The sequence below is a fragment of the Hippocampus bargibanti genome, linkage group LG19 (assembly GCF_051943395.1).
Source record: "Hippocampus bargibanti isolate YZ-2025 linkage group LG19, ASM5194339v1, whole genome shotgun sequence".
NCBI lineage: Eukaryota > Metazoa > Chordata > Actinopteri > Syngnathiformes > Syngnathidae > Hippocampus > Hippocampus bargibanti.
This window is the reverse complement of record NC_142752.1, coordinates 2446071-2462547: the sequence shown is the minus strand read 5'-3', so window position 1 is coordinate 2462547 and position 16477 is coordinate 2446071. Positions and strand designations below refer to the sequence as shown.

Sequence of the window (16477 nt, the reverse complement as noted above, 5' to 3'; positions counted from 1 at the left end):
CATTAAAAAAAAGGATCCAGCGTTCCTCCACGCTCACGTCCTGAGTTATCTGAGGTATCTCTCAAGGGCAGCTGGTAGTTTGACCAATGGGATGGAACAAGTGACTTTGTGATTGTCCACTTCAACTCGACCGTCTTCCTCTTTGGCACGCCTTTAAAGAGATGATTAGACCTTGTCCTCCATGTTCACCCACCGAAAGTCTCATTCTCTAGTATTAGCCGTGGGCAGAATGGTGATTTCGGGGCAGGTGCAAACATGCCCCTTTCCTCGGAATCAGAAAATATTTCGAAAAAAAGCGGTTTACTGTATAAAATAGTGACATATTTAAAATCATAATACCATACAATAAATACAATACATATTAATTTGTATAGTGCTTTAACAAAAAAGTGCTTAACATAAATTTACTGTTCATTGTGGCGCTCAGTGTGTTTCCCGAAAACTAGTTCGTATGCCAAGATTATATTCACGCAAATTTTATGTTCATAAGGCGAAACATTTGTGAGCTAAAGCGTTCGTAAGCTGAGGTATCACTGCATCTCGTTTTTTTTTTTTTTTATGATGAAACGGTTTCTTACGCTGCATTGAATGTTTATGTACTCCTAAAACTCAATATTCTGAGAGTACTCCAATTCGAGTGAAAATGACAAAAACCCTGGCAAAGAAATTGATACATTTTTGCACATTGTATGGCAGTGAATGAGTAAATTTAGTTTGTGTTTTCAAAGAAAATGAACTGATTAATTTTATATTTACACTCAGTGCAATTGTTTCCAATGCATTGTTGTTCTTGAAATGATCAATTTTGAAACAACAGTGAGTCTTTTGGATGGATCCAATCAATAGTTCGCCTCAATTTGTCTCCTGAATGGATTCCACACGCCTTTTCCAATCATCCCGTTAGCTTTAAAAATACAATAAATCGCCATCGGCGCTAGCGCGCTTTATTTATGCCCTTTCCTCTGCCGATTTCTTACCGAGTAGTAGTTTACTATCTGGAATACGAGGGTCTCTAAATAACCAGGCTTCACCGTGGCTTCGAGTTGACTGATTTTTTTTATGAGCGCCATGATGGGTCGACGTGGCATAATCCTCTTTTGCTGATCTCCCTTCGCCCATCTGCTCCATCACCGTTCTTTCTTCTTCTCATCGCTCAAGTTCCCGATACAGCCGTGAAGATACAACTTTGAGAGTTACAAACTACAGTGATACCTTGGCTTACAAACTTAATTGGTTCCCAGGCAGTGTGTATGGCAAAAAGTGTGTATCCCAAAAATGAATTTCCCATAGGATACCATTAAAATGAGAATAATCCGTTCCCATAAAACATTATTTTCTACTTTCGAATTTTCTAAGCCTTAAAACTACACAAAATATACCTTATTTTATGTATAATAAATGTGATATTGTATTATAATTAAAGAAATAAACTGTACTGTATAATAGTCGTTTTATTTACCTTTGGGATGGTCGTTTGTTGCTTGACGGAATGGAGTGTCCGGTTTCATCAGCATTAAACACTTGATGAGGAACGTCGCCTTCTTCTTTCACCATCTTGAGGAATGATCCCTTGTAGGTGCTTTCTCTGTGATAATTGTATCTAGTTCTTCATCAATTGTGTTCTGTTTAGCTGTGTTGATAGCTTTTTGCATCAAATGTACAGATGACTTGTGCGGGTTATTTGTGGCGCCTGATTGATGGGATATTTTAACCTTCCAGTCTACACTCTGCTTTTGAACTATCAAAGTTGAAACGAGTCCAAGTTTTACTGTTTCCTATCCATTTTCTCACCATTTCACTTTTGTTTTGTTTTTTGTTTCAAGCTCTGTCGTCTCCCTTTCGTGTGTGTGTGTGTGTTTGTTTTCTCACTCTCTGTCCGTCGTCTGCCTGTCTCTTTAATGTTTAAGCCCCCCCCCCCCTCAGTGCTGCGTTCTTGACCAATCATGTGGCTTTAACCGAAGACGCCATTTTGTTTTTTTGGAGAACAGCCTCACTCTCTCTCTGTCTGTAACCCCACACCCTCACTGAACGGGCTCGTTCGCGAACGCCACATCACTCATTGTGTCAGCTCCGTGTGTATCCCGAAAAATAGTTCGGATGCCAAGGTAAAATTTTCATAAATGTAATATTCGTAAACCGAAAAGTTCGTAAGCCAAGGGGTTCGTCAACCGAGGTATCACTGTATTCTCATTCCAAATATGGAGCATTTGTCACGCCGGATTAGTTTTGAAGCGATGAGCGGTCAAAGGAGCGCAATGCTCTGCAAAACTCTCCACTGACGTCTTTGTTCCGATGTTAGAACATGCGAGAATCGATGTGATTTCTGTGTGGCTGTTTTTTGTTCGGAAAGATCTTTCACAGCACGCATTGTCTTCTCCATATAATCCCATCTACTTCTGCTCACCGGCGCAAAGCAGTCTTATAACCGGCAACACAATATTTCTTCGGCAAGCCAAACTTGAGCTCTCTTGCCAGACATTATTGATTTTTTTTTTTTTTGTCAAATCTGAAAAAAAGTCCTTTTTCTAAAAAGATAGCAAAATGTAGCTCCTCGGGATTTTCGAGGGTGATTTTCTTCATGAAAAGTCCAGTTCTTAAAGTCATACCGGGGGTTGAATTGGTCATGGAAATACTTTGTGATCTCTATGATGTGTGTGGAACTGTCACAGTTTGGAATTGAAGCGGATTTATGTGGGACAGGAGATGTGAGACAATCTCTTTTTGTCAATGGATGCTACAGCTGCATGTTTGCTTTCAACATTTAGCTTGGAGTAGACGTGCACATTCCACCATGACGTCCCTGATCCATTGGTGAAAAGGATGCTTTGATCTAATATTTCATCTAGAATTGCTTCATGGCACAAAGAGGGTACAGCAAGTGGTGAAGAATGAATGCCTCTCTGTGTCTTTGTGTTGTCATAATATTTATTTATTTTACTTCACGATGGCGCAGCGAGAGTGGCTGCCTTTCCAGCAGCTCCTGTATTTATTTTTTTCTACTTCTTTTTTTTCCTTTGCTCTTCCTTTCATAACTTTGCTGCTGTGTTACTTCCGGGTAGAGTGTACGCAGGCGCGAATGCCTGCCGCTGCTCACCCGCACAAAAAAAAAAAAGTTCTTAAAATGTGACTGTAAAGTGTCCTTGAGTTTTGAGAAGCGCTTAGAAATTAGATGTATTATTATCATTATTTGTTTAATGCTGATGAAACCGGCCACTCCATTCCATCAAGCCATCAACGACCATCACAAAGGTAAATAAAACGACTTTATTAGATAGTACAGTTTATTTCTTTAATTATAATACCATAGCACATTTATTATACATACAATAAGGTGTATTTTGTGTAGTTTTAGAAAATTAGAAAGTAGAAAATTATGTTTTATGGCGACCTGGAAACGGATTATTCTCATTTTAAAGGTTTCCTATGGGAAATTATTTTTTTGGGATACACACTTTTCGCCTTACACACTCTGTCTGGGAACCAATTAAGTTTGTAAGCCAATGTATCACTGTAGTCTACTTTCACATTGCTACGTGGAATACAAAAAACTGGGTGGGGTTTATCCCTGCAGTTCACACGTCAAAATTAAATACTTGAAGTCACAAAAGACCAGCTGTGTCCACTGCGCTCGTGTCCGATGCGATCGGAGGTTTCAAACGACTTTTGGACGATTCCACAGATGCCAACTTAACTACGGCGACAGCATTTTTTAAAATCCTATTTTATGACAATATTTTTTTTTTCAAACACAGACATTCAGCGATATTCCCGATTCGTATTTGGCATGACATTAAACCCGCGTATATTGCAGAAAGCCTCTGATGGAACGTTTGCATCACAACACTCGAACACTATATCATCACTGGCTCACCTTTGATGTTTCCTCAGGCAATTTGGTCTCATCTCTGTCTCCCTTTTTTTCCTAATCTTTTCTCTTTCCTCCAGCTTTTATCTTTCCTCTGTCTTCATCTCCTTTTCTCTTAGTCTCCCTTCTACTCATTTTCACGATGCCCCCTCTCCTTGCTATAGCTGTGGGTGTACTAAGCAGGGATTAGGCGTGATTGAAGTGCTGACGTGAGGGTTCTTCTAGCGAGGCCTCTTATCCTCCTCAGTCGCCCCCTGAGAGACTTTTCAATGCTGGGTTTCAGCGCCAGTTGTGGACCCCTGGTTTCTCATAGGCCTCCCCATGGAAATAGCTGCTCTTCACCCCCCCCCCCCCCCCCCCGTTTCCTTATCCCCGATAGCTTTTGAGCCTTGGTCTGATAGATGTGTGGCTCGGCCTTGATACAGCTCTCCTCTGGCCAGGATGGAGTCCATCTTTTTTTAAGGCATTTCTTGAAAGGGACTTTCTTCTTGCTTATTCCCCCCCCCCGTTCTTTCCCCGAGTGGAACTTAACAAAAGGGTGTCACGAGCGAGACCAATTGGTTTAATGATTTAGTGCCCCCCACATCATTGAAAGCTAATGACTTTAATTGCTCCATTTAGTTGACCCTCTAAGTCACAGGTGTCAAAGTCAAGGCCTGGGGGCCAAATCTGGTCCGCCATATCTTTTTTTTCGGCCCGCGAAAGGAAATCAAACTTGTGAAATGTCGTGCTTGTCTACTGAGCTAGCTACCAACCGAGCTAGCTAGAAAACAAGCTTTCTATTCAGCTATCTGGTTAATCCCTGACATCACAGGTGTCTAAATCGGCCCGCCAAATCACATCTTTTTTTTTTTCCCGGGAAAGCAAATCAAAGTTGTGAAATTCCATGATGCTTACTAAAATCCTAACCAAAATTTCATATTTTTGGATGTAAACCGCAATAACAGTCATTATTCTTGACTGCAGATTTGAGAACTAGTTATTCATTAATTTGTTGTGCGCTTTATATGTAATATGTAAAGGGATTAAAAATTGTAATGGCTACCCCAAATTCATAACGGCTCTCGAGAATAATAATAATGATAATAATAATAATAATAATAATAATAATAATAATACATTTTATTTCTAAGCGCCTTTCAAAACTCTCAATGTCACTTTACAGTCACAGGATTTTTTTTTTCTGTGGGTGAGTAGCGCTAGCTACACGCGCCAGCGTTCACTCAACACGGAAGTAACTCAAGTAGATAGAAAGCTATCCAGCTAGCTAATAGATATCCAATAGCCAGCAAGCTATATAGCTAGCTAGCAGCAGAAATATGAATCATACGGAGAAGCGTTCAAGGAACTAGATGAGGTTCGATATACATTGATACCTCATCTTACGAACTTAATTGGTTCCCAGAAAGTGTGTATAAGGTGAAAAGTTTGTCTTCCAAGGATCTATTTCCCATAAGAAAGCAGTAAAATGAGAATAATCTGTTTCCAGGTCCCCATAAAACATACTTTTCTACTCAATAAGCCTTAAAACCACACAAAAGTCTGCACTCAAAGGGGGTGAGGAAAACTAGTCCGCTAGCCACCGTGGCACTGTGTGGTCTGGTTCGTCCGACGAAAACTAGTTCGTATGCCAAGATTATATACGAAACCATAACTACAATGTGGCCCGCGACAAAAAAAAAATGACTTTGACACCCTTGCTCTACGGTGTTGAAATCAAACAACCCAGATTTTCATTGTCACGCTGTGATCTTCCTGGAGAGGTCGCCATGTCTCGCTTTGATGTTAACGTTAACACCTATAAACACGGCATCGCCTTCCAAGCGCATGCTAATGGCGAAGCGCGTTGTTGTGAAGACGTCTCGCTTGAGCGGGTCGTGCCAGTCGCTTTGCACTGCCTAATTTTTAATTACATTCGTCTCCCATCCACGACCGAGCTGATGGGGATTAACACGGAATAGTGTGTTGTAGCGTGCACGGCGCCATATTGTGCGCTTTACTCCAGCCTCATTCACCTGCAATCGAGTGAGTCTTTGAAGTCGAGTACAGTATGTATTTATTCAAAAAAAAATATCGGGGGACCCTATTTGCATGTAATTTTCTCCGTGTGTGCATAAAAAATAGTATCGATATAACCAGGACTATCGATATATCCGATATCGATATAACGAGACTTTACTGTATTTAAAAAAAAGGGGGGAATCAGAAAGAGGAAGAAGAAAAAAAAACTATTATATGCAGAGTGTGGCGTTGGCCTCAGGGCCGAAGAGTGAGAATATTCATGACACTGCTTGTTTCAAAGTTTGTTGATTTAGCCACTATTTGATTTTTTTTCCCCGTCTTTGCTTTTCTTTCCTTGCTTGTGTTTTTAAAGATTGCTTGTTTGCTCAAAGAAGAGCAACTTTCATCCCCAAATAACATAGAAGCTTTTGGTACGACACAGTGCACCTTGCAATCGAATGTGAGAGGGATAAGGGGGTCGACATTTTAGGACATTTTACACGTGGAACTGTCGCGGCTTGGAATTGAAGCGGATTTATGTGGGAGAGGAGATTTGAGACGATCTTTTTTCACCAATGGATGCTACAGCTTCTTCGTGTTTGCTTTCAATATGTAGCTTGTAGCAGACGTGCACATTTCACCATGACGTCCCTGATCTACTGGTGAAAAGGACACTTTGGATGCTCTCCTCTTTCATCTAGAACTGCTTTATGTCACAAAGAGGGTACAGCAAGTGCTGAAGAATGAATGACTCTTTGTGTCTTTATGTTGTCAAATTATTTATTTAGTTTTATTTGTTGGTCTGATTTCAAGATGGTGTCACGAGAATGGCTGCCTTTACATTAGCTCCCGTATTTTGTTTTTTTTTACATCTTCCTTTACTTGCCTCTTATTTTCATAGAAAATTATGTTTTATGGGGACCTGGAAACGGATTATTCTCATTTTTAAAAATTTACTACAGGAAGTTAATGTTTGGAAGACACACTTTTCGCCTTAAATACACTTTCTGAGAACCAATTAAGTTCGTAAACTCAGGTATCACTGACTGTAAAGTGTCCTTGAGAGTTTCCCGTCAGGAAGGCTCCTGACCGAGAAAGCGACACACAATGCATTTTGGGTACTTTGGTTGGTCTGAAAACTTTGTGTTGATCCGTGTTGATGGTGAAATTAGAAGGAAAACATATAAATAACGCGATGGTGAATTATTGTGTGTTGCACCAAGACTACTATTTGATACTAGTTGACACAAATTCCCAGCAGACAAATCAGCCCATTTCCAACAGAGCTTGGGCGCCATCTTGTGCATTTTCGGGGAGGCTACATTGGAGTCCAGACGCCTCAAAATGATACGCAAGGACTTCTTTAATTGATGGCAAACATTTATGCTTTCCTCTTCAGAACTATTTGAATCATATTTATAACTGACTAAAAATATCAGCCTGCGTGTTTTGGGTATTTTTGATGCTATAAAACGTTTTTCTGATGTCAGTTAGGAAACAAAAAAATGGTGTTGGTTGTCCTTTAAAAGATAAGCGAAACGATAAGAACTCACGTTGTACTCCCCCCCCCGACGAGTCATCTTATTCGAGACCCTCGATTATATTGTCTCTTTTCACTTTGCTTTCCGTATCGTCTCAACTCCTCCACACAATCACCATTTCGGTCGGCTGATGTATCCTTTCATCTCCAGGGTGTCATTGAAAAGACCCATTTGGCTCTCCAGACTAATAACCGTCTCGGCGATGGAGTGCGGATAATGTTATTGACTTCCAAACAAGACGCTTACGAGTGAAACGTTGACGTTGTGACACATCCGCATGGCACCGCTTTCCCTGCTACCTGCTCACTTTTCAATTTGAAGCGTTTCAGCACTCAAAGGTGGATTTGTTTCGCTCACTCAATGTTTTAAATAGAAGCCCGAAGCGCCCGTGTGACAAATTCGTCCCATGTCGCCCGTTGTTTTGTTAAAACATGGATATCGTAAGTTTGTGTGCTCTGATCGGCGCTTGGTGGTTTGTGTGAGATTAGTCCGAATCACTTTTCCATAATTTTCTACCGCATATATTTACGTTTTAAGACTCACGCTGAATATTCAGGAAGTCTTGTTTTCGAGTTGGTGACGATTCCTGACGTGACATCACGTCAGGGATACCCCTGACTGGGAAAGCTACACACAATGCATTTTGGGTACTTTGTTTCGTCTGAAAACTTCGTGTTGATGGCGAAATTAGAAGGATAACACATAAATAACGCGATGGTGAATCGTGTGTTGCACCAAGACTACTATTTGATACTAGTTGACACAAATTCCCAGCAGACAAATCAGCCCATTTCCAATGGAGCTTGGGCGCCATCTTGTGCATTTTCTGGGCGCTACATTGCTGTCATTGACAGCTCGAATTGATATGGGAGGACTCCTTTAATCGATTGCAAACATTTATGCTTTCCTCTTCAGGACTATTTGAATCATATTCATAACTAGATAAGTAACAAGAAAGCATCTTCTCCGAATCTGAAGCCATTGTTTTGATTCTAGAGCAACGCAAGACGTCTTGGCGTGACATCACGAACAAGGGGGCAGGACTTTCTGAAACCGGCCATTTCCGGTTTCTGCTATTGTATAGTAATACCTTTCCTTGCGTCATCTGTGTTAGATATGACCGCCTCTATCGTTAATGTTCTATCTTAAGTGCATTTTAAGTGTCTCGTCGCTCCAATATAATTCGATTCTTGTCTGGGAATGGGCAATAATGTAAGCAAACCCCCCCCCCCCCTGCATTTAAATCCGTGCACAGTGTGACTGGATACTGAGGCGAGGTCAGAGTTCAATGTTGAGGAAAGTGTTGAGTCGTTAACCCCCTTTTTGGCACCCCGCTCATCCACGCCATCTGGATTATATGACCGCAAAAGGGCTCTTTCACAATGAGTCATGTTTATTTCACTGTCCCCCATTTTTTTTAATTTCATTTTTTTTTTAATGGCTCCGCTGTTCCCCCCATTTTAACCCGTCACTGGCCGAGCAAGCTGCTAAATGTTTCCGGCAATACACAGGAGAGTGTCGAGGTAATAATAATGCCGCTTCTCGCTCCCCCCATCCGCAGGCAGCGTGTATGCTGACAGAGAAGGATGTGGTGAGGCGGAGGCAACGGCCATGCTTCTGACAGGGGAGATAATAGCCAATCAGCGCCTGCCACTCCGGATGAGTGACAGGCGCTTTTGGATGGCTCCACCTGCCAGCAACCATCTTTCTTTATGGATGTAAACACGATCGCAAATGTGTGTCTGCGTGTGTGTGTGTGTGTGTGTGTGTGTGATAAAATCATGGACATGTTCAAACCCTTTCACCGTGTTGATGGGCTTTGGATTTTTCAAGTCACCAATGCTACGTGCTAATTTCATGTTACCTTTATATATACAGTGATACCTCGGTTTACGAACCCTTTATCTTACAAACTTTTCGGTTTACGAACGTTAAATTTTTGAAAATTTTACCTTTGCATGCGAACTTTTTTCATACACGGAGCTGCCTCAATGAGTGATGTATCGTTCGCGACAGAGGCCGTTCTTCTAAAAACAAAATGACAGCTGACTGTTTTTGTCCTCTATTCTCCGCCCCCAGTCTTCGGTTAAGGCCACGTGATTGGTCAAGAACACAGCAGTGAGGGGGGGGGGGGTTTAAAGACGACAGTGAGAGTTTCAACTTTGATAGTTCAAAGGCACAGTGTAGACTGCAAGGTTAAAAATCCCATCAATCAGGCTCCACAAACAACCCACACAAGCCATCTTTACACTTGATGCAAAAAGCTATCAACCCTTCTAAACAGAACACAATTGATGAGGAACTACATAAACTTATCAAAAGCTGCTGAGACTTAGCTTATTCACGTGCAACATTTGCTAAAATGCACAAACATGCGTAGTTTCTCTAAATTTGTCCTTGCTGACATTTTAAATAAAAAAAAGGGTTCATGTGGATCAAATCACTTTTCACATTCGCCATATACGTTAACTGCGGGACATGTGCAAATATTTGTCCATTCCAGTGCCAGGGTTTTTGTCATTTTCACTCAAATTGCAAGACCCACAGAATATTGAGTTTTAGGATTACATAAATATTCAATGCAGCGAAAGAAACCATAAACTTTTCATAAAAAGAGTTAATTCCTAACTTATAAGGGTCTTGAGTTATCTGAGCTTGAAATGGGGGCAGTTGTATAAAATACAAGTCAAAGTCAGCTTTATTGTCAAATATGCTAGTATGACATACAGCACAGATGAAATTACTGTCCTCTCGAACCCAGCGCGCAAGGCACTTATAATTAAAAAAAAACATAATAAACACGAAAACGCCAATTTCAATACATACATATTGGGTTATATAGTGCTTTAACGACAGATGAAACTGTAGCAATGCGCTAACATGGACAAAAATGCTGCCCCCTGGTGGAAGGCAAAAAAAAACATTGCCAGAGGTCTGACCAGTGCTTTATCGGCACCCCTGTAGGAAAAACCAAACCTGAACAAATTCGGGAATGGCACTCCACGTCACTCTTTTCAATTCCCGAATAAATTCGGGAATGGCAGTGAATGAGTTACTTGGTGGTATTTCTGGAATACGGTAGTTGCAACGAGTGTGGACCCGATAAGGTGCCACATTTGTTTTTGACTCTTATCATGCATTCAAATGTCACGGTGATAAAGCGGCATTGAAAGCCCCCTTTCTAATATTTTGTCGGCACAATTGCTTTAGTTGATTGCATTGAACTTTTGCCACCTGCCTGTGTGTTTTCAAGCAACCTCCAGTCACGCACTTCCCTCCCCCAGACTGTCACTTTGAACCGCATCACTCATTCTCATTCGGCGTGAACATCAGCCGCAAATAAGGAACCATCGGTGACGTTGCGTTCGCACGCATACGCCTGCAACAGCAAAAACAGTGTGGGCCCTTTTGTGTGTGTGCGTGCGTGCGCGTGTGTGCGTGTGTGTGTGTGTGTGTGTGTGTGTGTGTATATGTGTGTACGTGTGTGACAGTACATATGACTGTCATATCACAACCCTTGAGCTATAGGCGGAGCTTGGACCATGTGTGTGCATGACTGCACAAAAAAAAATCAAATAAATGAACGGATGAGTGAACTAATTAATAACTAACTAAATAAATAAATACAAATAAACAAATACATAAAAAAATACAAAAATAAATGAATAAATAAAACAAAAATACAAAATACAAAATACATAAATACAAAATATATACATACAGACATAAATACATAATACATAAAATACAAAACGAAATGCATAAATGACTAAATAAAATACAGACAGATTAATACATACATTATACATAAATAAATAGAGTAAAAAATAGAATAAAATATACAATACAAAAATGAATACAGTAATGAATCGATAAAATAAAAAATACCAAATACATATATAAAATATACATAAATGCATAAATAAATACACAAATAAATAAATAAATAAATAAATAAATATAGAAAATACATAGATACAAAATATATACATACAGCCATAAATACACAAAAGAAATAAATAGAATAAAATATAAAATATGAAATACAAAAATAAATACATAAATGAAGAAATAAAATAAAAAATACAAAATATATAAATACAGACATAAATAATACATAAATACATAAAATAAGTAAATAACAAATTATAAAATACAACAATAAGTACATAAATGAATACATAAAATACCAAATACATATATAAAATATAAATGCATGCATAAATAAATACAATAAAAATAGAATATACAAAAAATACAAAATATGTACATACAGACGTAGATACATAAATAATACATACATATATAAAATAAATAAATATAATATAATATAATATAATATAATATAATATAATATAATATAAATAAATACATAAATGAATAAATAAAATAAAAAAATACCAAACACATTAATAAAAAATACATAAATGCATACATACAAACATAAATGGACATATACATAAATAATTACACAAATATGAAAATAAAAAAATACAAAAATAAATAAGTAAAAAAAAAAGTAAATAAATACATTATTTTCATTCAATGACTTTTTATCCTATTTTTTTTTTAAATATTTTGACCAGTCCAACATTCCAACATTAGACCTTTTTGATTCCCTGCAAAGCTTGAGCATCACCAAATAGTCCCTAAAAATGAAATCACACGCAATCGGTTCTTTTTGAATTCCACTTGACTGATATACAGCCCAAGGCCCTGAACGAGCTAATATTTTTACCCCAGTCTGCTATGATGTGATAGTCTTGAAAGGCTCGATTGGAGGATTTCTGAACCTTCCGTATTAACCCCCACCCGCCCCAGTGAGGCCAGGCTGAACGGCAGCGGAGAGTAAGTCGGGGGCGGAAGAGAGCGAGACATGGTAATGAAGGAGCTAATTGCTTCCAGTGGATTTTGAAATCGAACCAAGGCCCTCGAGTGAATGTGCTTCGCCGCTCGCAAATGGAATATTGATGACTGTGGCGAAAATAAGGGAGAATGACACACCCCCATCCCCCAACCATCCACCCACCCGCCCTCACCTCGTCTATGATCAATGTCAAAGCCGCAGATTTGTGCAGAACATGTCTCAACGGGCGATAGCTTCCCATTGTTATCTTATGGATCCGCTTACCAACGGGCTTCATATTTGCTCGGCCACGCTAAGGTTTGATGATGATATCCACTTTCTTTTTATTATCCCGTATTGTATCAACAGCAACTTCAAGGGATGGAGACTTGGAATAATAATAATAATAATAATAATGGGAGTGAGATGAAGTAATGAGGTGAAAGTAGGTCAAACGGAAGAATCTGGTGTGTTGACGTTCTACCCCGCGTTTGCATAACGTGAACGGGATCTACTTTAACTCATTTACTGCCAATCCCGAAAGTTGAAAATATGACGTAAAGCGCCATTCCCGAATGTGTTAGTTTTTTTTTTTTTTTTTTTTTTTTTTTTGCTTAGGTGCTGATAAAGCACTGACCAGGCCTCTGGAAATGATTTTTCCCTTCCACAAGGGGGCAGCATTTCAATTTCTTCCATGTTAGCGCTTTGTTCCTGCTTCAGCTGTTATTGAAGCGCTATATAAACCTATATGTTTTATATTGCATTGCATTTTGGACAGCCACCCTCATTTTCACGCTCATATAACTCCAGACCCATATAGTTTAAGAATTAACTCATTTTTTTCTGATGAAAAAAAAGAGGCTAAAGTTTATTTCACTGCATTGAATGATTATGTAGTCCTAAAACTCATATTCTGATGGTACTGGAATTCAAGTAACAATGACAAAAACCCTGGCACTGGTTAGGACACATTTTTGCATGAGATTTTTGGTTAAATGAATTACAGTCATTCCCAACTGATAGGTTGTCACGTTTGTTTTCATATTTTTATGTATTTTTTTCTCATTTCGTAGTATAATTGTATTACTGTTTACTGTACGCGGTGCTTTAAAGGACAACCGACACAATTTTTTTGTTTCCTGACTGACATCAGAAAAACGTTTTATCGCGTCTAAAATGCTCAAAACACGCAGGCTAATATTTTTAGTCAAATCAAATGCAAAACTCCAATAAAAAATGACTTAAAGTGTCCCAAAACTGCCACAAAAAGAGCTCAGAAATGGCGAGATTCAGAAAGTCCCGCCCACTTGTTCGTGATGTCACTCCAGGATACACTGTCACAAACCGCCCTGCTCCAGAATCAAAACAATGGCTTCAAAGAGTTCAGATTCGGAGAAGATGCTTTCTTGTTGCTCATCCAGTTTTGAATATGATTCAAATAGTTCTGAAGAGGAAAGCATAAATGTTTGCAATCGATTGAAGAAGTCCTTCCGTATTAATTCGAGCCGTCTGGACTCCAATGTAGCGTCCCAGAAAATGCGCAAGATGGCGCACAATGGGCTGATTTGTCTGTTGTGAATTTGTGTCAAGTCAACATCTTCTTTATGCGTTTTACCGCAATTGGTAGTCTTGATGCGACACACAACAATTCACCATCACATTATTTATGTAGTTTTCCTTCTAGTTTCGCAATCAACACTGTGTTCTCAGATGAAAAAAGGGCCCAAAATGCATTGTGTGTCACTTTGTCGGTCAGGGGCGTTCCCTACGTGACGTCATTCAGGGAATCGTCATCAACTCGAGAACAAGACTTCAGATCAGTAGAAGTCTTTTGAAGTGATTTTACAAATTATGGACGCAACTTGTCCGCAGGTGTTGGTTGTCCTTTAAATGTCAATAATTGAGCTTCTGTGATTTCTTCCATGAGCTGCTCAAATAGCAATATGAGGGTTCGACTCTTCCTCTTCGACTACCACCGTGTTGGATACGCATCCCCGGTTATAATCACGAGTTTTATTTATTCTCCCGGCAACGGGAAGAGCATTTTCAGATAGCCTTGGCAGCTTCTCATATTTCCCCTCTCCACTCAAAAAGGCAAAAGATGTCAAGGGAATGATTTCACGAGATCGCAATCAACATCCAATAACGTTGGTCAACTTTATTATGGGCTTTTTCCATCCTGCAGATTCTTCACGTCGGATGTTGTCTGTCCGCGTCGCCGTGCCAGCTTGAAAACAATGTTGTCTCCGATGCTTTACTTTTCGTCTGTTCCGAATCAACAAACTCAAGCTTTTCAGCCTGCAGCCCACATGCTCGCTCTCTCCTTGTCATCTGTCTTTGTGTCTATACGTCTTTGTGTCTGGTTTTTTTTTCCTTTCACATTGTGGTCCTCATGACTTCTCGGTGAGTGTACACAATAAAGGAAAGAAAAAAAAACATTCAGGGCACAGAGGAAATGTTGCAAGTCGGTGAACTGTTCTGTTTCCAGGTAACGATGCATATTCGATGTTAGCCGTGTTGGCTTTCTGTCTTGATGCAATGGGCAACATGTCTTCCGTGTTATCTCTTGAAAGCAGAAGCCGTGTACTTCCGTTGACATATAGCAGATGCTAAATTGCGCGTTCGCTCATTTTAAACTAAAACAGCGGCACAGGATGTTGGTGAGAGGTTTTCAACATGGCGGAGATGACCAAAAATATCATTTTAGTAAAGGCAACAACAACAACAACCCCCAAAAATAGCAATATTGCTTTCCTGTCCTGAAAAAATGTGAAACAGTGATTACAAAACCCTTGGCTTATGAACTTTTCGGTTTACGAACGTTAAATTTATGAAAATTGTACCTTAGTATACAATTTTTTTTCGGGATACACACGGAGGTGCCTCAATGAGTGATGAACGAGCCCGTTCTCACAACAAAATGGCAGCCGACTTGTTTTGGTCCTCTATTTCCCACCCCCAGTCTTCGGTTAAAGCCACGTGATTGGTCAATAACACACCAGCGAGGGGAGGTGGTTTAAACATTAAAGAGACAGGCAGACGACAGAGAGTTTCAACTTTGATAGTTCAAAGGCAGAGTGTGGACTGCAAGGTTAAAATAACATTTCCATGTTTTTTTTTTCTTGTCTTTTTTTCAGCGAGGGAGGAAAACATAGCCACCTTCCGTGGCTCGGAGTACTTCTGTTACGACCTTTCGCAGAATCCCATCCAGAGTAGCAGCGACGAGATCACATTATCCTTCAAGACGTGGCAACGCAACGGCCTCTTGCTCCATACGGGCAAATCGGCGGACTATGTCAACCTGGCGCTCAAAGACGGGGCGGTTTCCCTGGTCATCAATCTCGGTTCCGGGGCCTTTGAGGCCATCGTGGAACCCGTCAATGGGAAATTCAATGACAACGCCTGGCACGATATCAAAGTCACGCGCAACCTGAGACAGGTAATCGGGGACCAGGGGAGAGTTGATGGACGGAGTTTGGCAATGGGTTGAATTATTTTGGAGTAGGGGAGGGTTCAGATTAGCCAAGTGAAGTGACAAGCTGCTTTGAAAAATGTCACCATGTTCTTATCAGTTGTCATTGCATTGCCACAACTCGGTGATGAATCTCATCATTTTTTTATCACATGACCTTCTTTTAAATCATTTTTTTTTTTTTTTTCGAGCAATTTGAATGAAGCGAAGCGGAACTCCGACAGGGATCGCTTAGTTCAGTCCAGTTTTTAATACAAAGATTACCTGCTGTCGTGTTTTCTTTCTGTTATGATTCCCATCTACTCACCCCAAACAAAAGATGAAGAACGACGCAGTTTGACTCCCAAAAAAAGTCTATTTTTCAAATCTTCAGAGTGTTAAGACCTGACTTCAAATGGGGCTTGTTAATTTAAGCTTGAATCGCTAGATGCTAACGCTTTTAGCCTTGGTTATTTATTTTTCCAGGCAAGTTTTTGTTCTTTCTTTAAACAAACTGCAGTGAACGTTAACGGATTGGATTGGATTGGATGTACCTTTATTCGTCTCGCAGTGGAGAAATTGACATTTCACAGCAGCAAAGTTATGAAAGGAAAGAAATACAGGAGCTTCTGGAAAGGCAGCCACTCTCGCGGCGCCATCTTGAAGTAAAAAAACAAAACAAAAATGAATTAATCAATGTTGCTGAATAGGGTGGTGAGATTTGTCTAGTTGTGTCTGCAAGTCGATGCAGCAACAAAGTACTTTCCGGTTTA

The 16477-nt window shown here is 39.8% G+C and overlaps 1 protein-coding gene across 12 annotated transcripts in view; it reads left to right on the top strand.

Moving 5' to 3' along the window:
* Positions 1–16477, top strand: part of nrxn3b (neurexin 3b) — a 181692-nt gene that overhangs the window by 32911 nt on the left and 132304 nt on the right. For all 12 annotated transcript variants that reach the window (XM_089022743.1, XM_089022745.1, XM_089022742.1 and 9 more), the window contains one exon: positions 15391–15692. In XM_089022743.1, coding sequence (XP_088878869.1) covers positions 15391–15692 — 302 coding nt within the window. The remainder of the gene's footprint in view (positions 1–15390; positions 15693–16477) is intronic.